Raw genomic sequence first — 26,160 nt, 5'->3', positions numbered from 1 at the left:
ATAATATCTCACTGGCACCTGGGTCAGGTAAGGGATGTTTGAGCTGTTTTTCAGGAATTAGGACCCCTTATCCAGTTCAGGTGAGTTGAGACCACCAACCCATCAACTGGGTCTGTGCAGATGCCCAGTAAGTGACCTTTTGACATCAAGAGGCTAAAAACTCCACGCTCAGATCATGCTAGTGCGGCCATTTTGTGAGCATGCGTCCTGTGAAGAGGTAGGAAGTCTGAGTATGCTTGCACAGATCATCAATTACCTCACCTCTCCTCACCTCCAGTCATCTATCTCCACACTTTGGACCACCTTGCCTCCCTACCCCATAAGTATCCCTGAACCCCCATTTTCTAGGAGGCAGATTTAAGATTCGTTCTCCTGCTTCCTCGCTTGGCTGCCTTGTGGTTAAAAACTCCCTCTGCTGCAATCTCGTCATCTTGGTAATTGGCTTTCTGGATGACAGGCAAAAATGAACCTGGTTCAGTGACACTAGACTCTGGAAATGGAGTGGCCAACCAGCCAGAACCAGTCTCTGGATGCAGCTGGACTGGCATGGAGGCTCTTGGACCTAAACCATACCCCCAGAGGGTACCGCTGAATGTCTGTACGAGTGCATCAGAGGGTTTACCCTGGAACAGACAGAGACCATTCTGAATTGTTCTGAATATGTTTGTATTTAAATATGTCCCAGATAATAAAATAGAAAGAATGCTTCATCTGATCAGAGAGCGGGAACAAAGCCTTCCTAAAGTGTTGCCCCGGGCACTGTGGGTTTCAGGCAGGGCCTCTCCCGGGCTGCCTCACCTCCATTTCTTTCTTCCTGGCTGCCCGGGGCTGCATTTTCTTTGGTAAGACTCTGCCTCCGTGCCCTGGGTTGGGAACTCTCCTTGTAGTGGCGGCCTGAGGGACGCTTCTCTTGAGTTGGAAGTTAACCTGGAAGAAAAAAAAAAGGAAGAAGAAGAAGGAGCTAGGCGAATAGAGGAGTCTGCTTTCTACTTCCTAGAACTGAAATTGGGGGAAGACCAGTTTGGACCCAGTTTCACCACAGTGCTGGGTTCTAAGGGCAGGGGACTAAGGAGAATTATTACAGCAATGACCCAGAGCAGCATTGGTGGTGTCGTATAGGCTTGGCTAATATTCCCCCCAAACTGGTACGTGATCACTGGTGATACATAGAGTGTATCCAGATGAACGTTTATTTTATATGTATTAGAAAAAAATTATGTCTACACCTCAAACCATGATTTCACCAATATTGTTGCTTAGGATCAGAGCTATGATTGATGGGGCCATAATAACCCCCTTTATGCTGACTGTGTGAATCACAGGTGTCACGCTCAGGCATGCCAATGAATGCCTCAGACTTGCAGAACTAAACTTTCTGTCATAATGGTTCGGAAATACAGGTAGGAGAGAAGATATAGATTGTTAGTATGAATTCCTAAATTCCACATTTTCATGTGCATTAAGGCATCATTGCCAGCAACACATTGAAACCTCCCTTCTGGCTGTGGCAGGCACATGTAAAGATGCTGTTGACTGACAAGCGTGGGATATGCTGGCCGTGCAGGAGCTGAAGACCATCCCGGGAAGTGAAGGGAGAGGGAGCGGCACAGTGTTCTAACCACATTCCCCTGGAGGAATCTTTGGCTTTCAGACCCTTGGAACACTTTGAGCTGCTGAAGCCAACTGGGAGCTGGAAAACACGCAACTGAGAGATCTCTCTGTGGGGTTATTTCCTGCCCCTTCCACGAAAATCCACAGCCAGCTTTTCTGCTAGTTCCCCAAACTGGGGAAAATCAGAGCCCATTGCACAGCATCATTTACTGTTTTCTATATAGTAATACAGGGATCCAGGAAAGAAAAAAAGAGAGAGAAGAGAGGCAACAAAATGAAGAAAGACAGAAGAAAATGAAAGAAATGACATCTGGAAGGCTGCGGGAAAAGAAAGAAGAGAACCCTTGATGCTGGGAAATATTTGAAAGTCTTAATTATAACATGAAAACCCTCTAGTAAATCATCTTCTCTCTTCACCCAGCCAGATGGGTCTCTGCTTTAGGACGGGAAGAGAGAGAGACACTACTGTAACCAATAAATGGATTCTTACTTGTTACTGTATCTGAGAATTGTATTAAAAGGTGGATTTTTTCCCCTCTGAGTTATATTTGACATAATGATGAGTTATGTTAATCTATTTGAAGCCCATATGACAAAGGAGGTAAAATCTTTGAAGCAGAGTATGTCACTCAAGAGGGTGGGAAGTGGTTTGAATTTGGCATTGAATAGACTGGGCTATATGCAAGATTTATGTGTGCAGCTGCCTAACAGCCATTTGATTTTAGGGCAGATGAGGAGCAGGGTATAACCAGGAAAAAGGGACAGAGGAGGCGTTGGTTGGGAAAGTGGGACCAGGCAACAGGCTGCCCCAGAAGAGTTACTCTTTGCTTCTTGCTTCTGCAAATAGAAGTAGTTGATAACGTGCAGGAGATGGCAGTGGAGGGACCAGGAGAGGCAAGGGGGACTACCTGGAAATTTCAGAGGCCTTTGCAAAGGATCTAAAGAACTCTTTACCCTGATCCTTGTGCTAATAAAAGGGGTTATGAACACAGGTTGTCAGCTCAGGCTGAGGCCCTGTAACACAGTGGCTGAGAAGGCAGCCCTGGAAGCCCAAGGGAGGTTCAAATGGTGTCTCTCACCCCTACTCGCTGTGTGACACTGAGCAAGCTTCTTACCTTCTCTGTTTCAGTTTCCTCAGCCACAAATGGGGATACTTATGTCTACCTTACTGGGTTGTTGTGAAGGCTAAATGAGATAATTCTGGAAAGTTCTCATATAGTGTCTGATATGTAGTAACTGTTAAATAAATAGTACCTATGACTGTATTTGAAAAGACAAGTTGCTTGACTTGATTGCTTTGAGTTAACAGGGAGAGGGAAGGAAGAGTCTGCTAAGCTCCAGGATTGTATAGAGAATGAATGGAACAGAGTGAGGAGGCCCTGGGGAAGAGCCGACTTGTGGGAAATAAGGTCTGTAGATGCTCATGAAACAGGACTGACTCATTGCCTTTTCCTCGTTTGAGAACTCTGAGGATTAGTGTCCATGATCTCTGAGCCTCTTTAGCCCGAGATCCTAACCTAATATGACCAAAGCTGAAAAGGTCCAGACTGCAGATCGAAAAAGTCCTTTGCTTCTCATCCCATCTATAAAAGGAAGCCGTGAGAGCTGAATCTTGGAGAGCGAGGGTGGAAAGCAAGGCTGCTGGGCACGCCGGGCCCCAGAAGGGGGCAGAGTGCCATCTAGTGGTCGAACTTGCTGATGGCACAGAAGAATGCAACCCATGGGAGCCTGTGTCTCTGGGGTTTACAAACCAACTCTCGGAGAGCACTTGCTACTTAGTCACTGTACTGAATGCTTTCCGTGCCCTGTCTCATTTCCACCTCTTGTGAAGGAGGTACTATCATCACCAATTTACAGAGGCATAAACTGAGGATGAGAGCCATTAGGTAATCTGTCCAAGGTCTGTGGACAAATGAGCTGGATTTAGAACCAGGCAGTATTTTTAATCACTATGCTATGTTAAACAGAAGAAAAAGGAAAGCCAAAAAGAAGTGGGGAAGAATATAACAGAAAAGTGCAGAAGGAAAATTAGCATATGAGAGCCATGAGTTTTTTTTAAACGGTGACAGAGGGAAGTTTGGCAAAGATTAAAATGAGGCAATTGTTGCTGGCGACCTTGTACAAATGATCTTTATGGTACTCCATAAAGGTCAGCCGAACTCACCAGTTTCGGTTCCCCAGGACCCACGGTCACACTCGCTGTCTGTGGGTCAAACCCAGGTGCTGTAGCAGTGACAGTGTAGGTACCTGGAAGCAGCAGCCGGAAGTAATCACCATGGTCACCTAGAAGTTACAAGGATATAACTCAGTTTGCTGATTACAAATCTGCCCCAAATGGGACCTTGATATGAAAAACGATCTGAGGGTTTTAGCTGACCACAAGCTTGACTTCTCTTTTCTTTTCTTTTCTTTTTTAATGTTTAGATGAATTATTAATAAATTTAACAATAAAGAGAACTTCCTCACTTGGATGATAAAGCACATCTCTTGAGCACTTTCGAGTTCTTTTGCACTTCCTGCGACTACTAAAACTGTTATTAACTCCCATAATAAAACTTAGAAAGTTAGAATGAATTTTCATGTCACCTGTTACAAGAGCAGCTCTCACTCTGGATGCATTAATGCTGATTCTTAGTCTGCTTTCCTAAAGTGACACAGCTATTTAACCTGAGAATTTCATTAGAGGGCAAGCTATGGGCGCATCACCCCCCCGCGGCAATTCGTCTTCTTCCTTATTTCCATGTGGTCCATGTTGGTTATTGTCAACTATTACAAAAATGTCTCCTGCTTTCATCATAAAAGCAAATGACAAATTGCTTTGGGATCAGGTTTTATGAAGATAATAAAATCCTCTAATGGGTTTCAGGTGCTTCCTGACCACCCTCAAGATGAGGCCATCCTGAGGTCACTGCACGGATATCATCAAAGCTCAGTGATACTGACAAGACAGGTGTGCCTGATGTTTTTCTCCGATCATCTCTTAAGGGATTTCCATTGAAATCTGGAGGTCTTAGATGCTGAGATTTGCTTTATGGAGGGAAAATGATTTTACCTTCCAACCTTCCCCAAAGATTCTATTTCTGATGTGACTTTATAATCCTCGAGAGCAATCTTCCCCACTGCCTCTCTTATGCTATGAAGAGATGCACATCTGCTTAGCACCAAGGCTTGGCTTTTCTTAGTAGCATGATGAAACTGGTTAAGATCTAAAACCATTGAAGGCTATGGGACGTACGAGGAGTCTGGGCCTCAGCTCCTGCGAAGAAGTTTCGCTGTGCTCTGCACTGAGAGTATTGTGTTTCATTCTTTAGACCCTGTATTTTAAAACACTTCATGTCCAGTAAACGGTCACTAGGAGAAAGGTTGAAAGATCTATGAATGTTTTGCCTGGTAAAGAGACTAGAGGAGACCTCTGTTTCAGTGCATGAAAAGCCACTGTGAAGAAATGACGTCTACCTAAAGAAATGAGAATGAGAATTATGGGTTTAAGTTGCAGGGAGGAAGACTTTGCTAGACAGAAGCAAAACTATTGTGACAAACAGAATTACTAAAAAAGAAATGGACTGCTTTATGAAATTGTGGCACTTAAGCAGAGACTGAATCAGGGGTCCTGGAAAAACTACACAGTTGTGTAGTGCACAACCTGCGCTAATGGACATGGTGGTCCTGGGTTGGACAACAAGCTACCAGCGGTGTTGTATGTGTGTAATCTTACATTGAGTGGGAGGACTAGACTAAATGACCACTAAAGTTCTGATTTCAAGAATCTTTTTTTAAAAATATTTCCTCTGTCATCTTCAAAAGTATGCCAAAAGGAAAATAAAATCCAAAAGAAAGCCTATTTCTCTATGGCAGGGAAGCAGCATTTTGGCGAATGACTTTCCATCCCTTTAGAATCAATTGTGACGGTAGCATTAAAATTTCTTTTAAGTGTGCAGCAACGAATAATTGAAATAATAAATGCAATTAAGAATGAAACTGACGGTAAACAATGTCTCTTCCCTGCCCCCTATGACATGTCTGTAATTTACTTTATAATACTTGAGCAAAAGCAGTGCGTTATTGTGCATATGGTAAATAGTTTAAGTTATACCCCAGAGACTGTGCTTTTCCTACTTGGGAGCTCACACCCAGGAGCGGTGAGCTAGCTGTTGGATCAGACGGGCTCAACTCCAGCTGCAGCTGGTAGGGGGCTGCAGCTCTCTTTTATCTCCAATCAACGTTAGATGCTTTGCTAAGTAGCAATAATGAACGTTAGCAATGAGGTTTTTCACTGGTGAAATGAGTAATTTGTTAAATTAGCATAATGGGTGTTAGAAGTGGTCTCTTATTGGTGAAATTAGTGGTATTCAACATATGTTGACGGCCGGAATGTTTTAGAGACATTCCCCACACTAGCATGAATAGGGTATACGAATCTAGCAAACCCCAAAGCTCCCAGGAGTGCCCAAGGTTGGATCCCTAAGTTATCCTGGGTTCAGCCATTGGGCTGGAGGATCCTGGTTGTCTGGTGCCTGTGAGGCCTCAGAATTCTGCCTTTAGAATATCATTGCCTTTGCCTTGAATGAACCTTTCATGTAAGATGTGTTGGGATCACCTTAAAGAACATAAGTTATCTCCTTCAGGTTGAGGTTTCATCCAGTTTAAACAGACTGTCTGAACGGGAAGATGCCTGCTTGGTAAGAAGCATTTGTGTGGTAACCTGTGGTTGAGCCTCGCCGGTATGGAGGTGGGGGGCAGGGAGGCAAATCTTACCTACCCCTAACCATTGGCAGCTACTGCTCTGCAATACAAACAAAACAAACAACCCCAAAAAACCTCTAAGAGCTGTGCACAATCAAATTGGGCAGGGGCGGTTTGCAACACCCTTGTGCCTTGAGGTATTCTGCACCCTTCTAGGAGGTTCCAGGTTGGCTCCAAGAAGATCTGCCTCCATCATCAGTCTTGCCCTGCAACAAGCCTACAGAATGAACCTTGCTAACTTGTCCCTGAAAGGTGGTGCAGCCAAATGCCCGAGTCAGGGACGAGACTAAACATGAGTTTTACAGTCGTTTTCTTTTCTACTCCATTTCGCACGAGTATATGAGCTACTCATAACCTCAAACCCGGAAAACACCCGTGGCAAAGTTGGGACTAAGAGGCAGCGACTCCTGAATGCTGAAAGAGACGGTATATTTACATCTTCCTGGCCCTCACCTCTTAATTCACCGTCCCCATTTCGATTAGCCTTCCTCCCTCCAATCCCCCACCCCCAGTGTCCTTGACTGCCCTGCCAGTCTTGCTGGCTTACCAGTTGGCCTCCTTATTAAGCTGAAGAAGACAACGGGAGGGAAAGCTTCCTTCTTACCCCACCAAGCAGAGGCCACCTACCTGAAGTGACATCGTGGTTAATCCCACTGACAGAAATGACAGCCTCTGCGAGATTATTGCAATTCTCATCAACCACCATTCCCTTGATGCCCTGGTGTACCTGTAGAAAACAGTTTATAGTGGGTCGTTATGGTCATAAAACATTTGTACAGTGTTCTGGAGTCCTCAAAGCCCTCTCTCATATGTTTTACATTTGGGCTTCACAAAGATTATGGTAATAGCTCTTTAACTGGTCTCTCTGCCCCACTCTCTCCATCCTTAATAATCTCTTCTCCATAGAGCAGACAGAATGATCCTGTTAAAATCTAAATCAAGTCATGTCACTGGTCTGCTCGAAACTCAACTCACAGCAAAAGCTAAAGTTCTTAGATGGTCTGTAAAGCTCCAGCCCCAGGTAGCATTCTGATCTCATCTCTTACTACTCTCTCCCTTACGCTCATGATTCCAGCTACATTGGTGTCCTGGCCTTGTCTTTCTTTTTTTTTAATTAAAAAAAATGTTTTAATTGTGATAAAATACACATAACATACAATTTACCGCCCTAAACATTTTTAAGTGCACAGTTCAGTAGTGTGAAGTACATTCACGTTGTTGTACAACCAATCTCCAGAACTTTTTCATCCTACAAAACTGAAACTCTATACCCGTTAAACAATAACTCCCTACTCCCTTCTCTCCCCAGCCCCTGGCAACCACCATTCTACTTTCTGTCTCTGAATCTGACTACTCTTGATACTTCATGTAAGTGCAATTACACAGTATTTGTCTTTTTGTGACTGGTTTATTTCACTTAGCATAACGTCCTCAGGGTTCATCCATGTTGTGGCATATGTCAGAATTTCTTTCTTTTTTAAGGCTGAATAATATTCCATTGTATGTATACACCACATTTTGTTTACCCATTCATCCATCAATGGACTCTTGGGTTGCTTCCACCTTCTGGCTATTGCGAATAATGCTGCTATGGATATAGGTGTGCAAACATCTCTTTGAGATCCCACTTTCAGTTCATTTGGATAATACCCAGAAGTCATATTGCTGGATCATATGATAGTTCTATTTTTAATTTTTTGAGGAAACACCATACTGTTTTTCATAGTGGCTACACCATTTTACATTCCCACCAACAATGCACAAGGGTTCCACTTTCTCCACATCCTTGCCAACACTTGCTATTTTCTGTTACCTATTTTTTTTTTTTTTAAAGCAGCCATCCTAATGAGTGTGAGGGGGTATCTCATTGTGGTTTTGATTCGCATTTCCCTGGTGACTAGTGATGTTGAGCATCTTTTCATGTGTTTGTTGTTGGCCTTGCATTTGCTCTTGTGTCCTCAATCAGGGAATCCTTTTTTCCCTAAATATCTGCATGGTTCTCTCCCTCACCTCCTTTAAGTCTGTTTAAATGTCACCTTCTCTGTGAGGCCTTCTTCATAGCGTTTGACATTTAACATGTTATAAAATTGTTTTTATTATTTTGTTTATTGTCTGTCTCTCCTCATTAGAATACAGGCTGCAGATGGGGAGGGATATTTCTTTGTTTACTCATAAGCCCCAGCATATAGTACTGTTTCTGACAGATAGTTGTGCTCACTAATGTGGAATGAATAAATTTCATTGCAGAAGAAGCCCAGATTAATTGTACTGAGTCAGAGCATAAGTCAGACCTGAGCCACACAAAAATCCCGGCCTGCCATTGGAAACCTCTTCTCTCTCTGTAACTGTGAAAATTAAAGAATGGACTTTCACCTGTTCCAAGAACTGGATTAGGGCTTCCCGATTACCCAGCCACTCGCGCTGTAATTCCTCTTGGCGGGGAAACTTGTCGCAACTCAGTTCCAGCGTGATCTCAAAACAGTTGGTGTAGAGATAATTAAAGTCTTGCATTCCTAGGGGAGAGAGGGCAGCGGCAGACTTGTGCAAGCAGGTCCCCACCCAACGCCCCATCCCAACTCTCTTCAATTGCAATTTCTCCACTCCCATCACCTATTCTATCTCTTGACCTCCATTTCTTTTTCTCCTCCATAAAACCTTTTCCCAATTTCCCACTTCCCAAGCCTTTCTATTTTTCCAGTTTTCTTTCTTCACAAATGCCCATTTTGTTGTCTCTATCCTCTACTTTTCTCCTTCATGACTTGAATTCACTTCTTGTCACTCTTAGCACTTTCAAAGTCTGTTTATTCGTCGTGCCTTAATATTACACTATGCACTAGTGTGCACTGTGCACAATATAGGTTATGCACTATGCACACATGTACTGCTTTCAGGGGACAGATTTTCTCCCTGGATGATGATATTCTTCAGACCTGGGAGTTTAGAGATGAGACGAATATCTTGCTTTCACATCCCTCCTCCTACCTGAACACACAGCACTAGCCTGAAAAACAGTTATCCCAGCAAAACCGACCCCTGAAAAAGCAGAAGGCAGCTATATAAGCGCTCCATCAAATGCTGGCTTGCTCCTATCTTCTATATTACTCAATTAAATCAATTATTTCTAATATGTTTCTGATTATTAGAATAGCATTTGTATCACAAATTCATTTGGGTTAAAAAGTGTCCATTTAATTAACTTTCACTGCTCTCTAAGCTGATGAGTGCAAGCAGCTCTTATAGAAAGAATGGGGAAAGCTGGAGAACAACCACAGCCTGTCACATTGGTTCTCTCTGTGCAGCAGAACTGCTAGGCCTCAGCTCCTGAGTCTCTGAATCAGGTGGGGGCCCCAAATTTTCATTTCTAACAAGTTTCCAGGTGATGCTGACAATGCTGGTGCAGAGACCACACTGTTGGGACAATCAGTTTGATGAACTTAATAATCTTGGAATTGTATCAGCGTAATTTAGGGCAATGATTCTCAGTGGAGACACAGGCCATGCTTTCCTAGAGGGTGGGAAGGGAGAGGGAGGAACAAGTATAATTTGAAAAAGTATATTTGATATTTTTTTCTTTTTTGAGGAAGATTAGCCCTGAGCTAACTGCTGCCAATCCTCCTCTTTTTGCTGAGGAGGACTGGTCCTGAGCTAACATACGTGCCCATCTTCCTCTGTTTTCTGTGTGGGATGCCTGCCACAGCATGGCTTGCCAAGTGGTGCCATGTCCACGCCTGGGATCCAAACCAGTGAACCCAGGGCTGCCAAAGTGGAATGTGCACACTTAACCGCTGAGCCACCGGGCCGGCCCCTATATTTGATGTTTTAAACTTTGGGGGAAAACACCTATTGCTTTCCTAACGCAAACTAAAGAAAGAAAAGTTCAACAAAAATGTCTTGCCTTGTGTTCAAGCGAGTTTTCAGCCACAGGAAGTCTACCGCTTCCCAGGACACGGTGACTCCCTAACCTTCCTCCTCCCCGCCCTCCTCAGGACCAGCCATCAGCTCAACCCTCACCTGTGAGTTCTTCTACTACCTGGCTCAGGCCAGGTCAGATTTGAGAGGATGGGGAAAGACAGCTGCTAAAAGCTGATTCCTAAAAGATCCCAGCTTCCTGCTTCGGCCTCTTCTCTATACTTAGGTTTCCTATCTACTGAAGGTTCATGAACACAGATTCTGTCTGGAGCCTTGGTGATGGGGAAGGCCCAGGGAATAGAGAGAAGCCTCTTGCTGAAGGTTTCTGCTACGTTATCAATGGCCAATGTCACAGCAAACTCCTGCTTATGGGAGAAGGGCAGGCAGGGTACAGAGAGCACATATCAGAGGAACCGTTTGTGTCCAGGCAGCTCCTCTGCTCATCTGTTGCTATGTGCGGCATACCACCATGCTACTTAGAAAAAGCTAACATTTATAAGCCAGGCATTTCCAAATGCTTTATGTGCATTATTTTATTTAATACCTACATCAAAATTATGAGGCAAGTATCGCTATTCTTTTTTGTTTTGTTTTTTGAGGAAGATGAGCCCTGAGCTAACATCTGCCACCAAGCCTCCTCTTTTTGCTGAGGAAGACTGGCCCTGAGCTAACATCCGTGTCCATCTTCCTCTACTTTATATGCATGACGCCTGCCACTGCATAGCTTGCCAAGGGGTGCCATGTCCGCATCGGGGATCCAAACCGGCGAACCCCGAGCTGCTGAAGCGGAACATGTGAACTTAACTGCTGCGCCACCAGGCCGGCCCCAAAGTATTGTTATTCTTAATGTACAGGCAAGGAAACCAAAGCCCAGAGAGGTTAATTTTAATTAGCCTGAAGCCACATAACTGGTCAATGGGCAAGCCAGATTTTAACCTAGTGTACCCTTAGAGCCCACACTTAACCACTTGTCCACATTAGTTCCCTCCTATGCCCTAATCTACTGTAAACCACCAGTTCTGAAGGACACCACGTGGTTTCCCAACTTCATTTTAAAGAATCACAAGATGACATTAAATGCCAACTGAAGACTTCTCCATTTTTCAGATCTCTCCCTGAATGCAAAATCCTATAGTATTCTTGTCATCTCCCTGAGAAAAATAATCCTTTAAAAGGAGAAATGAGCTCCACTCTACTTCAGTTTGCAGCACTGTTGTACCCAGGACTCTCCTTACCCCTGCTGAGAGAATACCAGGACGCCCCATTGGTAATGCCGTCTGGGAAGTAATCCCCACAGTTCCAACCTTGGTGCATCCATCCGTGTGCATAGGAGTAGACCTTGGCCAGCTACAGGAAAAGCGGGCAGAAAATGACCTTGAGTGTTCCCAACTTACGTGGCAATGCTCACATGCAGAAGTAGCGTAAGCCAAGAAACACCACTAGGTATAAACGACTGGTTATCTGCTTTAGTGAAAGAAAATACCAGCAGAGATAGAGATGTGTGTGTGTGTGTGTGTGTGTGTGTGTGTGTGGTGGACTAGAGTTAGGAGACCTGTACTCTGATTCTCCCACTATCTTGGGGCTAAATTTCTTCAAGTGCCAAGTGAGGGGTGGCACTGGATGATACGGAAGCTCCCTTCTAGGTGTACATTTGCTAGCTGAGTTGTGTAAAAGAAATCAAGGAGCAAGTAAGACAGGCTTTTGCCAGGAAAAGAACTGTGTTTTGGGTGTGTGAGGTGTGTGTTGGAGGGAGAGTAATCTATTTGGAATTTCTATAATTCTCTTTCATTATTATTTTATAACTGGACAAAATGAGATTACTAGAGAAGAAAATAATATACTTGCTTTGCAAAGCAACAAGTGGTGTTATTCTCTATACAATTCATTAATTGATGAACTAGTTCATGCTATTATTATTTATATTAGTTATATATTATTAATAAAATAAATAAAATAATAAGTGCTAATTTTATTCTATTGCTGTTTTGAACTTTTTTTTGAGGAAGATTAGCACTGAGCTAACTACTGCCAATCCTCTTTTCGCTGAGGAAGACTGGCCCTGAGCTCACATCCGTGCCCATCTTCCTCTACTTTATATGTGGGACACCTACCACAGCATGGCTTTTTGCCAAGCGGTGCCATGTCTGCACCCGGGATCCAAACCGGCAAACCCCGGGCCGCCGGGAAGTGGAACGTGAGAACTTAACCTCTGCGCCACCAGGCTGGTCCCTGTTTTTAACTATTATGTAAACTTTTTTCCTGTGCATGGTCTATTTTTCATTAATATAGCCATATGACCATAAAACTGTAAATTAGACACCCCCAAGTTCACATTTAATGCCACTTGCTTACCCCCAGTACTATTAGTCTTTTGGCATATTCCTCGTTTGTCATTAGCTTAAGTATTTTTTCACATTGTGGTAATTGTACTATACAGCTATACAATATATGTACTTTTTCATGAATTTATGGCTTATCACGCAAAACAAAGTGTAATTTACTGGACCGTAAGCTCCTAATGAGCAGGCAGTGTTTTCAATTATTTTCTATGGGCTTGTCCCTAATAGGGTCCTGTGTTACTGACTTGACCTGTGTTACTCTCCTGAGCTCCAAGTTCCTCTGGCTGGACAAGCTGCCATTCTGCATACCTTCTGGAAAAGCTTGTCGTCAGGCGTCGGGGTATTGGCAGTGCGGCGGAAACCGCGGACCCGATGCTCAAGGGACTTGTCATATGGGTAATTGGCCACCACTGCCCCTCCATGGAGATTGGCTGAAAGAACAAAGTTGAAGGAGCGGATCCACTGGATCACAGCCCGAGTCTCGGGTTCCACCTGAGGAGAGAGGAGAGCTTGGTGGTGAAGCTGCAACTGGGGGTGCCAAAGGGCTGTTCCAATAAGTTTGTCAGGAAGTGGTCTGGGGAGATGATACATCTGAACAAACGAAGAGAGCCCTACCAGATATGAGAAGTGGAGATGGTGAAATTTTGATCTTTTCACGATGGTTTTAAAAATTAAGTGGATGAAACTCTTTTTCAAAACGAAATCTTATATGGAATCCCAGTATACAAAATAGCTAAAAAGAGAGTATTGAGGGCAGTGAAACAATTGTGTATGGTACACAATGGTGGATACATGTTATGATGCATTTGTCAAAACCCGCAAAACATACAACACGAAGAGTGAACACTAATGTAAACTGTGGCCTTGGGGTGATAAGGACGAGTCAACATAGGTTCATCGATTGTAACAAATGTCCCACCCTGGCGTGGCTTGTTGACGACGGGAAGCAGGGAGTATGGGGACTCTGTACCTTCCCCTCAATTTGGCTGTGAACCTAAAACTGCTCTAAAACATGAAGTCTATTTTAAAAGAGAGAGAGAGAGTGAGAGCATTTTTTTTGAAGTGGGGGGGGGGTGGCGCATGAGTGGAGAGCTCAGAACCCCTCTCTCTGGCACCATGGGAAGGGTTCTCCAATGTACCCACTGCTCCAGGGGCTTCTGAAGCACCTCTGCGGAAATTTAGGGCTCTAGTAGACAAATCTGAAAACACTGGTTTTCAGTAATGGTTTTCAACCTCCTCCTTCCCCCCAAATGCCTGCTGTGATGTTGACGTGTGGAACACACTCCTGTGGTCACATCCAAACAGTGTGGATTAGACACAGCATAACGTGAGCCAGTCTCAGCTAAGCAGTGAAATGCCACCCTTTCTACTGCATATTATATTGCCCGTGAGTGACAGTATATTAAAGAAAGCCTCGAATCCACTTGGACTGGCAGGACAAGTAAATAATTTACAGCCTTCAGTGTTTTTCCTCCTCTCGGGATGGATGTGCTTAGAGGTTATGGGGTTTTGATGTGTTAATGGCTCCTCCTGGACCAAGGGTCAGCTGTGAAGGCTCCCATCTTTTCCATCCCAAGGGAGACTGGATGAATAGGGTTAAATTTCACCCAATCACAATGGATATAGTACCAGGGACACCCATCCTGCTCTGTGACCAGGGCTCAGACCCTTTGAGGCAGTCCTTTTTCCATGTCCTACGCCTCTATCCATCAGAGCAAAGCCAGCTTCTCACTGCTCTTCTCCCTCAAGGCTGTCCCCTCAGAAGCCAGAGAGAGAGACTTACTTCTCATCGTCATTTTTCCTCTAAGATTCAGACAGAGGAACAAGTGGGAGTCTAATTATTATTGCCTCAATTACCTTATTTTACTTAGACAAGCTTAATAAATCAGAACATCCTTCTGGTTGGATATGCCACCAGTACAAAGTTATTTTTTATTTATTATTTATTTGGGCCAAGAGCATAGCTGCTATTTGAAATATAAACATGTCAGCATGACTTTGGTTCACTTTCAACTGAGCCTGTTCCATCTGGAAAACTCCCAATATAAAGCCTTACACCTGCTTTATTTTTCTCCCTTCAGTCTCTAAGTTTAGTTATTCACAAATAGAACGTTTAGAACTACCCAATCCAGTGTAAAAAAATGGTGGTAGTGATGCTCTGAGGGCGACAGTAGTTATTCCCGAGAGCAGGCCCACCAGCAGGATGAAGCCATTCACGTGCCCAGGGGTGGCCTGGAGAGAGAGGCCTGAGAGCATCGTATGGGATTCTCCAGTTGAGAGAATAAGGGAAAAGAGAGTATGCCAAAGTAGCCAGGAGTCATATAGAAAAGGAAGAGGAAAAACTACAAAGGTGGCACTCTCGACCCTTTTTCTGCGGCTCTTTGCTGATGAGCATACAGTTCATTGCATGTGAGAGAGGCTTCTCTGTAGAATGCCAGAGTTCCATGTCAACAGTAGCGTGCAGTACAAAGAATGCTGGATGAGGAGTTGGAAGACCTGTGTTTTAATCCTGATTCCATAAGTTACTAGCTGTGTAAATTTAAATTATTTTACCTATATGCATAATATCTATGAAACAGGGATGGACAACACTGCTTGATGCATCCACCACCCAGGGTTATGATGTTATGCTGGCTAAGAAAAATTGCAAAGTGCTGTGCGACTGTACGATTTGCTTTCACCTCCCTCATTACCATCGCCACCAATGTCAAACATTTTGGGACCATGTGGTCCGTGGAGGGCTCTACACTGGGGGAGGGAATAAACACAAAGAGGTATAAGATACGGTTATTATTGCTTTGGACAGATTAACACCGAGCTGAGTTGATGCTTAATTCTTGCTTGTTTAGTTGATGTGAAGATTGCTAGAAGAAATTCCAGATGCTAATTTACCTGCTCTGTATGCAAATTTACTCTCATACCTGACTCTTCCAGTTGTCTGGAAGGGGCAGATGGTGGTTGGGGCCTCCATACTTCTCATTGTAGTAGATGTAGGTATTGAGATCGGGGAAGTTGCGGTTCAGGTCCACTCCATTCGCATTGTTCCTGCCAACCAGATCCCTAGAGATGTTTAGGCCCTAAAGGGAAAAGGAAGATACAAAAAAATGAAGGTTTCAGACTGAATCCTCTATTTGAAGAACACTGTACAGTTCTTTTTAGGTATTACCTTAATCTATCAAATGATAGAGCATTTTCTTTTTTAACTTATCCGAAGTCCCAGGGAAGTGGTTCAAGTCTCCTGGTGGACAGTGTGCTGGAGGTAGAGATCCCAGGGGAAGCTCTCACAAGAGTAGGGTGTTCCAGGATAATGAGAACCCCTAGTTTTTTAAAAAATAACTTTATTGAGATATAACTTTTATAACCATAAAGCTCACCCGTTTTAAGTGTACAATTCAATACCTTTTAGTATCCTTACGGAGTTGTACAACCATCACCACAATCTAATTTAAGAACATTTCTATCACCCTAAAAAAAAACTCATGCCCATTTACAGGCACCCCTCATTTTCACTCCAGCCCTAACTAATGACTTTCTGTTTCTATAGATTTGCCTTTTCTGGACATTTCACACACAGGGACCATGCATTTTGCATTTGGCTCTTTTTCACGAGACATAATGTTTTTGAGGTTCCTCCACGTTGTGACCTGTAGCAGTACTTCATCCCTTTTTATTGATGAATAGTTCCATCCGATGGATTTATTACATCTTGTTTACCCATTCACCAATTAACAGACTTCACTAGTTTCCTGGAGCTCCTGTGCCAAATTACCACAAGTTAGCTGGCTTATAACCACAGACATTTATTCTCTCACATTTCAGAAGTCTGAAGTCAAGGTGTCAGCAGGGTGACACTCTCTAAAGACTGGAGGAGACAATCCTTCTTTTTCTCTTCTAGCTTCTGGTGGTTGCTGGCCATCCCTAGCATTCCTCGGCTTGTAGACACATCACTCCAATTTCTGCTCCTTCTTCACATGGTCTTCTCCGCCATGTGTTTGTGTCTCTGCATACAAATTTCTTTCTTCTTATAAGGACACCAGTCATATTTGATTTAGAGTCCACTGTCATCCAGTATGACTTCATCTTAACTTGATTACATATGCAAAGACCCTATTTCCAAATAAGGAAAGAACCTATCTGCATTCACAGGTTGCCGGTAGACGTGAATTGGGGGGATAGTACTCAACCCAGTACGTGGACATTTGGGTCGTTTCCACTCTTTGGCGATTGTGAATAACGCTGCCACAAACATTCATGTACAAGTCTTTGTGTGAACTTACATTTCCACTTCTCTTGGGTAGACACCTGGTAGCTGCCCCACTGCATCATAAGGTGAGTCTATGATTGACTTTTTCACAAACTGCTAAACTGTTTTCCAATGTGACTGCACCACGGAACACCTCCTTTTTTCAACTTAGTATCCTTGCTTCTCTTTCTTCTGAGCAATGTCAACTTCAGGCTTACACTTCAAGTTTCTCTGCTCACACTTCAAATTTTATCATTTATTTGGTCATGTATTCACTCACTCATTCCCATTTAGTCAACCAACATTCATTCAAGTCCATCTCTGATAGATTCTCTGATAGATACTGGGGAATGAGATAATGAGCCATTAGTCTAGCCTTCGAGGAATTCATATATGAATTATATATATTCATATATGGGGAAATATATATATACATAAATACATCAATAAATGAAATATATAAAGCAATCGAATAGAGAGATGTTCAAAGGCCCTTGCAAAATTGAAATTCCATTTAATGCTTGTGTGGCACTGGAGAAGGGGAATGGTGTCCACTGCAGCCCTACAGACTGAGAGAATAGCAGCCAAACTGGTGGCCATTCCAGGAAGTAGTGTGCATGGTTTGATGCTGGGCAGCTAAAAACTCACGGATGTACTAGTACTCTCATATTTTTCTAAGAAATCTTTATTGTTTTCAGATTTCTTTATTTTTCATGGCATCTTGCTCATATTTTGTTCTTAGATGTCAGTGAGAACACAATACTTTTGAAGTCCTCTTAAGTGTCTTACATCAGTTCTGCCCAGTGGAAAACATTTACCTGATTTTTCAGTTCTATGAGATCCTGATTTTCCTTGTTCCCAGGAGTTTTTCACTACTTGCTTATTTGTATCAATGTAGGTCTTAACTGTGCATATTAACAGATATGTTAATTTACCTATCAGTATTACCACTCACACTGAGTCATTAGTTTAGGCAGGCAGGTAAGGACTGCCCTTAACAGAAGGCTTCCATAAATAGGGCTAGTGGTGTATTAGTTTCCTATTATTGCTATAAGAAATTATCACAAACTTAGTGGCTTAAAACAGCACCAGGTTATTATCTTTTGGAGTTTCGGAGATCAGAAGACTGAAATGGAACCAGCCCTGATGGCCTAGTGGTTAAAGTTTGGCACTCTTACCACATCCACAGCCTGGGTTCAGTTCCCCGTTATGGAACCACACCCCTCATCTGTCAGTTGCCATGCTGTGGCGGTGGCTCCCATAGAAGACCTAGAAAGACCTACAACTACAATACACAACTCTGCATTGGGGCTTTGGGGAGGAAGAAAAAGGAGGCTGAAATGTGTCTCACAGGACTAAAACCAATGTGCCAGCAGGGCTGTTCCTTCCAAAGGCTCTAGGGGAGTCTGTTTCCTGACTTTTTCAGCTTCTAGAGGCTACCCACATTCCTTGGCTCGTGGTCCCTTCTGTCATCTTCAAACCTGGCAGCATAACATCTTCAAGTCTCTCTCTGACCTTCTGCCTCCCTCTTCCACATCTAAAAGACCCTTGAGATTGGTTACACTGGGCCCACCCAAATAATCCAGGGTATTTTAAGGTTAGTTGATTAGCAACCTTAATTCCATCTGCAATCTTAATTCCCCCTTACCATGTAACATAACATACTCACAGTTCCCAGGGATCAGGACTTGGACATCTTTCGGGGGCGGGGCATTATTCTGCCTTACCTACAGGTGGGTTTAAAGTTTGATGGCCAGGTCTCCCTTCTGTACCCATGCAGGCAGTCTTCCTCTGAGTATGGCAGGTAGCTCTGGAAGTCTGAGAACCCGAAAGGTCCCCTCCTGGATTCAGGTTCAAGATCTGCTCCCTCTGAACAAGTACACAGCAGGTGAGCAGAGGTGACTGGTTCCTGAGAGATGGCTCTAGGATTTAGTGGGCTGGCAGGAATTTTCCCCATTTCCTCCCATCCTACCTCATCCCACAAAAGATGTGGGCGGTCTGAGTGCTTCTCCAGTTTCCCCACTGCGATACAGGGAAAAGCCAATAGAAGGGGAGCAGCCAGGCTGGGGTTCTCCCCTGCACCTCTTTCAAATTTTCCTGCTCTTTTGGAAACTCAAGTCTTGAGGCTCGTGAGCGTGCACCTCTCTGATTTCCAGTGGAGGGACAAGGTTTTGTTTTTCACTAGTTGAGTCATGTTGGCAGGCAGTTGTGAGATCGCAAGGGTCAAATCTGTGTTTGGTTCAACATCTTGGCTCCATTCCCCTCCCTGCCTCTACTTACCCCCCAGCCCTATCCTCAAGTAGGTTTAAAATATGCTTGGGATGGGCTGGTCATGAAAGGACAGATGCTGTGTGGTTCCACTTGTATAGGATTCAGGGAATCAGGCAGTGGAGGGTGGTAGCCAGGGGCGGTGGGAAGGAGGAAATGGGGAGTGACTAGTCAATAGGCACCAAGTTTCAGTTGAGTAGGATGGATAAGTTCTGGTAATCTGCTGTACAACAGCAATACTGGATTGCACACTTAAAATTTTGTTAAGAGGCTAGATTTCATCTTGAGTGTTCTTATCACAATAAAATAAAATTAAAAGAAGAGTAAAGTAGTGATGTGTAGTCTTAAAAATGAAAAAAATTTTCAAGACTATCCCAAATAAACATATTTTTAAATTAAAAAAAAACTGCTTCAATTTACCACCCCTGCCACTCCCCAAAAACCAAATCAGGTTTAAACATAACTTTTATTTATTTATTTATTTTTTTAAAGATTGGCACCTTAGCTAACAACTATTGCCTATCTTTTTTTTTTCTGCTTTATTTCTCCAAATCCCCCTCCGCCTCTCCCCTCCCGACATAGTTGTATATCTTAGTTGCACGTCCTTCTAGTTGTGTCATGTGGGATGCCACCTCAATGTGGCCTGACAAGCGGTGCCATGTCCCCGCCCAGGATCAGAACCAGGGAAACCCTGGGCCACCCCAGCAGCGGAGGGCAAGGACTTAATCGCTCTGCCACTGGCCAGCCCTAAACATAACTTTTAAAGGAACACGCTCATTGAGTAAGGCAGATACCTGGATTCACCCGTGAAAATTCTAATTCAACAGATCCTGGGGGATGTGAATCTGGGAATCTGTATTTCAAAAATCTTCACGTATGGTTCTGATGTGCAGACACAAAAGAATTACCGCTTTAAAGACAGACAGTGACATTTTGAATCCATTTTAGGAAATAATCTAAAAGCCCATAGACACTTTTTCTTATGTGTCCCCTGCAAATGTAACTCTAAAATAATTTCGAAGCTGAGTACTATACTAGTAGTGGAAAAAACCCTACAGAAAAACAATGAAGTATGAAGAATCTAGACTTAACCTGCACCCCACAATTCTGGGAAAAGCATGATCTCCCTCCTGATATTTCCCCCTAAATGCAAACAGAAGTGTCGCGTCATGTGGGAGGGAGTAGAGTGTTTAGGGTTCGAAGCTAAAATTTCAGGGAAGGAGATCTATTTTGCAATATCCCTTCACACCTATATAGTATTTTCCAGTTTACAGTGTTGCCATAGATATTGTCTCAGCTGGAAGGGGGTTGAGGGAACTGGGGCTCAGAGCCCACATTCACGGCCTGGGGTGCTACGGGACTGAAGCAAGTCTTCATACTTTATTCTATTTCTATTATTATTTCCTCTCTTACATAGTGACACTTACAGTGGGACAGAGAAAACACATTGTCTATTGGCTTTTATTTTATTCCTTAGGATGGCTTTATTCTCTGCAGGCTCAGTACCTGGGCGGCGGCCACCTCGTAGCCGTCCGGGTTCATGGACGGCATGATGTGAATGCGCGTGTCCTCCACCAGCCGGACGATGCGCTGGTTCCGGTTCCGGAACTCCTCACACAGGAACTCCGAGAGCTGCAGCAGCAGCTCGCGGCCCAGCACCTCGTTGCCGTGCATGTTCCCCACGTACTTGACTTCCGGTTCCACTGCAAGCGTGAGAAAAGTACACAGAAAGATGAAAGGTGGGGAAAAAGCAAGCGCCCTTGATTCCTAATCTTGCAAAGGGAGCTTTTCCCTGTTTTTCTGTAACGAATCTAAGAAAATCTCATGCTTCCGTGGGTGTTTTCCAATAATCTGTGAGCCTCCTTCCGACAAATTGCAATTACGAACGTTACAAAACTTCATGCTGGGGTAACAATGACTACCATTTATTAAACCCCTGCAGTGTACTAGGCATTTATCATTATTGCTGATCTTCACAGAAGACCTGTGAAGTGGGCATTATTAGCCTCAGGATGAAGGAACTGGGGAGAGAAGAGGTTAAATAGGTTATCTGAGGTCACCTAGCTAATTAATATGATGGCAGCGGAAGCCCAGGTAGCATTTACAGTAGCTCCCTGCTGCTCCTCAGAGACAAATCTTTTCAGGATAAGAATGGTGTTTTCCCAAGACCTGCTCTTATAAAGTTCTCTAGGTTATAGCGTAACAGTTCCTAATCATCCTATTGAAAATTTAATTTTCCTCTTACGTAGGAAACTAAAATCTCTCCTTCGTATCTGAGAACATGATGTCTTGAGGCACAGAGTAGGAAGGAGTCTACATATGTCTCATTCCTTAGTCTTCTCTTTGGCTGTGTTAACCGTTCTGTGAAAGTAAGAATTGAGGTCATGAAAAGCGCCTCTAGAACCACTTAAAGAAAGTCACCCTTGCCCCCTTTTAAAAGGAAAGAGAAAAGCTCTTGCCAAGTAGTTTCCCTTCCACCCAACACTCTCCTGCCTGCATGGCTTTTCTGATTCTGTACCTCTTCATCTCCACATTTCCAGGTTCTTCCAGGCTCAGTTTGACTGTTCCTTGCTCTGTGAAGCCATCTTGGGGGTGAAGTCACTTTGAACTTCATTTTCACGGTACTTACCCTTTTCTGAGTTTTACCTAATTTTGCACATGTCCTACTTCCTTTACTGGACCTGGCCTTTGCAATGCGTACAATTTTTAGTTTTCTGTAGGACACAACCCAATGTTATTTTATCGTAGTATACCTACAGCTGTCTTTCCCAAAGGAATGTTTATAATCCACAAGGATGGTGTAGTGTACTTTCCATAATGTGGAGTCTTTAATCTTAGTACATTTCTTTAATCTTAGATTATGTCTTTCTTACTTTTCTTGGTGCTAAAATATCCCTTCTTTTGGGAAAGGATGGTGATAGTGGATGGCAGATAATATTCTTCAACATCCTTGTTCAGTAAAATAAAATTTGGAAATCTATTATAGTCCCCTCCAATCTATTTTATTTATTAAAAAAATTCTTTTTTAACTTTTCTGTGAAATCCAAAAGTCTGGGGATTTCTGCCCTAGAGAACCTCACATAGTGCCTTGCACTTGGTGGGCGCCCAATAGCAAATTCTCTTGTCTCTACTTTCAATATATCCAGAACACAACGACCTCTCACAACAACCACTGTTGTCATTTTGGTTCAAACCCTACACCCTCACGCCTGGATTATTACAGTAAATCTCCTACTTGAACTCCTTGCACCTGCCCAGCCCCTTCAAAGTCTGCTCTCCTGAGTCAACAGTCGGCAAACTTTTTCTCTTAAGGGGCCAGATAGTAAAGACTTTGGGCTTCATGGGCTATATTTTCTCTGTCAACTCTTCCTGCAAAAGCAGGCATAGACAATAGGAAAACAAATGGGCGTGACTGTGTTTCAATAAAACTTTATTTAGCAAAACAGGTAGCTGGCCCTCGGGCTATGGTTTGCTGACTCCTGTTCTAAGTGATCTTTTGAAAATTTAAGTCAGACCGTGTCACTGCTTAAAACCCTCCAGTGGCTTCTTACTTTGCTCAAAGTAAAAGCTGTCATCTTTACAAAGGCCCGTAAGACCCTGCATGATCTCCTCCTCCTGCCTGGCATCTCTGACCATTCTCAGCTCTGACCTCGTCTCTGGCTCTCCCATTGTTCACTCTGCTGCAGCCGCAGGGGCCTCCTTGCTGATCCTCACACATATCAAGCATGTCCTTGCTCTTCCCTCTGCCTGCAATTGGCATGTTCCATCACATGCTCAAAAATCACCTCCACGGAGAAGCCTTTCCTAAGTAGCAACTACCCCCTCCCCTACTCATCCATGGCCCTCATTCCCTGTTTCTCTTTCCTGGTTTATTTTTCCCTATAGTACTTATTTTCATCTGATATGTGCTTACTTAGTTACCCATTTATTGCCAGTCTTTTATTTTTACTGCTGTCCAGTTGATTCTGGCTCCTGGTGACCCTGTGTACAGAAGAGCTGAACTCTGCCTGGTCTTTTTGCACCATCCTCTCACCTTCCAATGCTCTATCCACTACTATTCACAGGCTTTTCATGGCCAATTTTGACAAGCTCTGCTGAAACCTGTCGGCTGACTCCTGTCAAATATCAGTGTTTCAGCATCACGCAGCCCGCTGTCTAACAGTCGGCTGCGGGTGGTGTTCTTCCCTGACCAGGAAATGAACCCAGGACACAGAGGTAAGAGCACCAAATATTAACCACTAGACCACCAGGCCTGGCGTTGCAAGTCTTACCCCACTAGAATTAAGGCCTGAGAACAGGATCTTGTTTTTTGTTCTGTTGAATATTCAGAGTCTACAAAAGTGCTTGAATGTAGTAGATATCAGTAATACTTGTGAAATGAATAACGAAGGAATGAATGAATGAACAGCTGAGTTATAAGGCATCAGAGAAAAGAGGGCTCAGTGGAGGCTAGAATAGTATGAAAAAGCTTCAAAGAAGACTTGAATGCTAGAAATTAGAGAGGGCACCAGAAAGGGGCATGGAGTGAGGTGGGGACCCTATAATATCCATCAGCACTCGCAAGTAAGCGCAGAAAGCTTGTTATGCAAGCGCAGCTTAAAAGCAAGGCCCTTACCCTCACTTAACCACACAGCCTCCTTGGCACCCCCACCCCGCCCCTGGGCCATGTAATATTCTGAAGCTGTCATGGACAGAATCCACTGAATGTGAGGCTGTCTTTGAAGGTTTTTAAGCTGGGGAGTGAGAAGATTATGTCAGTGTTTAGGAAAATTACTCTGGCTTCTCGGTGCTAAATAGAGGGTTCAGAGGGTGGTGGCAGTTCGGTGTCAGGAGGCCAGTTAAGAGCCTAGTCCAATAATTTAGGCCAGTTGTGATGGAGTTTGGGCTAGTGTGGAGGGTGTGGAAGTGGAGAGGAAAAGAGAGATTTGCAGTTGACTGTTTGAGGGAGGAAGTGACATAACTTGAATGTCACAATTGCTATAAGTAAAGCACTGAGAAACTAGAAACAACTTAAATGCCCATCAATAAATGAGCAATTAGATACAGCCATGCAATGAAATATTATGCAGCCAAAAAATGATAATATTGATCTACATTTACAGACATGGATGCTATTCATAGAAGACTATGAGATGAGAAATGCAGGTATAGTACGATTCCAGTTTTATAAAAGAAATTATATGTGTTTGTATGGGGGGGTTAAATATGCATAGAAAAAAGTCTGGAAGAATATACACAAGTATGTTAACAGTAGTCATCTGTGAGTGCTGGGATTATGGGTGAGGTGTTTTTTTCCTTCTCTAATTTCTCATTTTATTCCAAACATGCATTGCTTTTATAATAGAAATAAACTAACAAAAAGTAATCCAATGAATGAAGCTAATACTCCAGACCTCAGACTCTTTCCAGGATACCATATCTATCCCACTCTCATTCCCCAAAAAGATATCCCTAAACCCTTCTAAGTTTTCAGGCAGAACAGAAGGGCTAATTGTTTCTGCTTATGTCTCCTGAAGCATTGGCTAGGGAAAGAGAAAAATAGCAAGGGAGAAAAACGGGTAATGGCAGGGAAGGAGGGGGGAGGGAATGGGAGCAGGGAGAACACTCACCTTTTCCCAGTAAGGTCTTGAGCAAACAGAACCCAGGATGGAGGAAGGGATGGAGCCTGGATTGAGGTTGCAGCTTCCCAGAGGCAGGGATAGCTTGAGGGCTAAGTAGGGAAAGACTTAGCCCAGGCTGAGGAGAGGTGATACTTTGTAGGTGGAGGGACCCACTGACCTACCCAGAAACCACCCCGGTCGCTGGATTTGTAAGGAAGGGTCTGGCCCCATACACTCCAAGAACTGCTCAGGGCTTACAGGGCTCATGGAATCCGGGGTTGTCGCTGAATTCCAGCACGTAGAGGTGTCTCCCCTTCACACTGCGCCCGATGCTGTAAACCCGCGTGATATAGGGGCATTCGTTGTGCACCTTGTACAGCGTCCGCACGAGGTCATCATAGCGGTGATGGCGAAAGGTCACCGGGGCAACCAACTTGAAGAGAAAGAGGAGGTGGAAGAAGACTGAGAGCAGGCCTGACATCTGGCTGGGCTTTCTCAGAGACCCACCGAAATGGGCCCCACCTCTCCCAACAACCTGGCTTCTTCGCCAGTCACAATCCAAGGGGCCGAGAACCAGCTCTTCCTAGTTTCCCGCCAGTAAACACCAGTGACAGCACCTGGGAAGGAAGGTCAAACTGTCCTGTCCAAAGGTGGAAATTATTTATGTAGCTCTGGAATAGCCACTCGTCTCTCCTCCATTTCCCTGCTTCTAATCCAGGAAAACCTTTTGAAAGGTTTTTCTACTTCCCCAGATTGGGTAGATTTACTGATTCTGGTTTACTGATTAACTGGGCTGTAAACAAGCTTCAATAAATTGCTGCTTATAACCCTTTGATTCCCAGAGAATTTTGAGAAACTTGTGCTTGTTCCCTATACTACAGTTTAAGGAGGTGCATTAAAATAGAGCTCTCTGTTCCTTTTGATCCATCCCACATACTACTGCCAGACTATCTTTCTGAAGCACAGCTCTGTCTTGTCCATTTTTTCCTCAAAAATCTTTCCGCAGATACCATTGAGAAAATGAAAAGAGAGCCACAGGCTGGGAAAAAACAATCGGAAACCGTGTACTGGATAAAATATCTAGAATACATAAAGAACTCTTACAACACAATAATAAGAAGACAAACAACCCAATTTAAAAATGGGCAAATCTTTAAAAAGATTTGAATAAACATTTCACCAAAGTAGACATATGAATGGTTAATAAGCACATTTAAAGATGTTCAACCTCATTGTTCATTAAAGAAATGCAACTTAAAACCACACGGAGAGGGCACTTCACATGCACTAGAATGGCCGTAATAAAAAAGAGACAGTAGCAAGTGTTGGCAAGAATAGAGAGAAACTGGAACCCTCGTATATTGCCAATGGGAGTGTAAAATGGTACAGCCCCTTTGGAAAACAGCTTTGCGGTTTCCTAAAACGTTAAATATGTAGTTACTATATA

The 26,160-nt window shown here is 43.6% G+C and overlaps 1 protein-coding gene across 2 annotated transcripts; it reads right to left on the bottom strand.

The window, feature by feature from the left end:
- Window positions 1-649: 649 nt before the first annotated feature.
- On the bottom strand, window positions 650-25,469 carry CPN1 (carboxypeptidase N subunit 1). 2 transcript variants are annotated; one of them, XM_070559529.1, is made up of 9 exons: window positions 24,972-25,469; window positions 20,620-20,816; window positions 15,524-15,679; window positions 12,912-13,094; window positions 11,499-11,610; window positions 8,728-8,867; window positions 6,982-7,081; window positions 3,776-3,894; window positions 650-927 (listed from the first exon to the last, which is right to left on the bottom strand). In XM_070559529.1, the coding sequence occupies exons 1-9, from the start codon at window positions 25,192-25,194 to the stop codon at window positions 769-771; spliced, it is 1,389 nt and encodes a 462-aa protein (XP_070415630.1). In that variant the 5' UTR covers window positions 25,195-25,469; the 3' UTR covers window positions 650-768. The 2 variants fall into 2 exon arrangements, with proteins under 2 accessions (XP_070415630.1, XP_070415635.1); XM_070559534.1 differs by having other exon boundaries at window positions 24,723-25,450.
- Window positions 25,470-26,160: the final 691 nt, after the last annotated feature.

The sequence above is a fragment of the Equus przewalskii genome, chromosome 1 (assembly GCF_037783145.1).
Source record: "Equus przewalskii isolate Varuska chromosome 1, EquPr2, whole genome shotgun sequence".
Taxonomy (NCBI): Eukaryota; Metazoa; Chordata; class Mammalia; order Perissodactyla; family Equidae; genus Equus; species Equus przewalskii.
The sequence above is the reverse complement of the archived record's forward strand: the minus strand, read 5'-3'. Positions and strand labels throughout refer to the sequence as shown.

Coding starts and splice junctions, on each gene's coding strand:
- CPN1 (XM_070559529.1), bottom strand. CDS start 25,194: ATGTCAGGCCTGCTCTCAGTCTTCTTCCACCTCCTCTTTCTCTTCAAG. Junction 13,095..15,523: donor CAGACAACTGGAAGAGTCAG/GTATGAGAGTAA, acceptor CTCTCTCCTCAG/GTGGAACCCGAGACTCGGGC. Junction 7,082..8,727: donor TAATCCAGTTCTTGGAACAG/GTGAAAGTCCAT, acceptor TGTTTTCTACAG/GTACACCAGGGCATCAAGGG.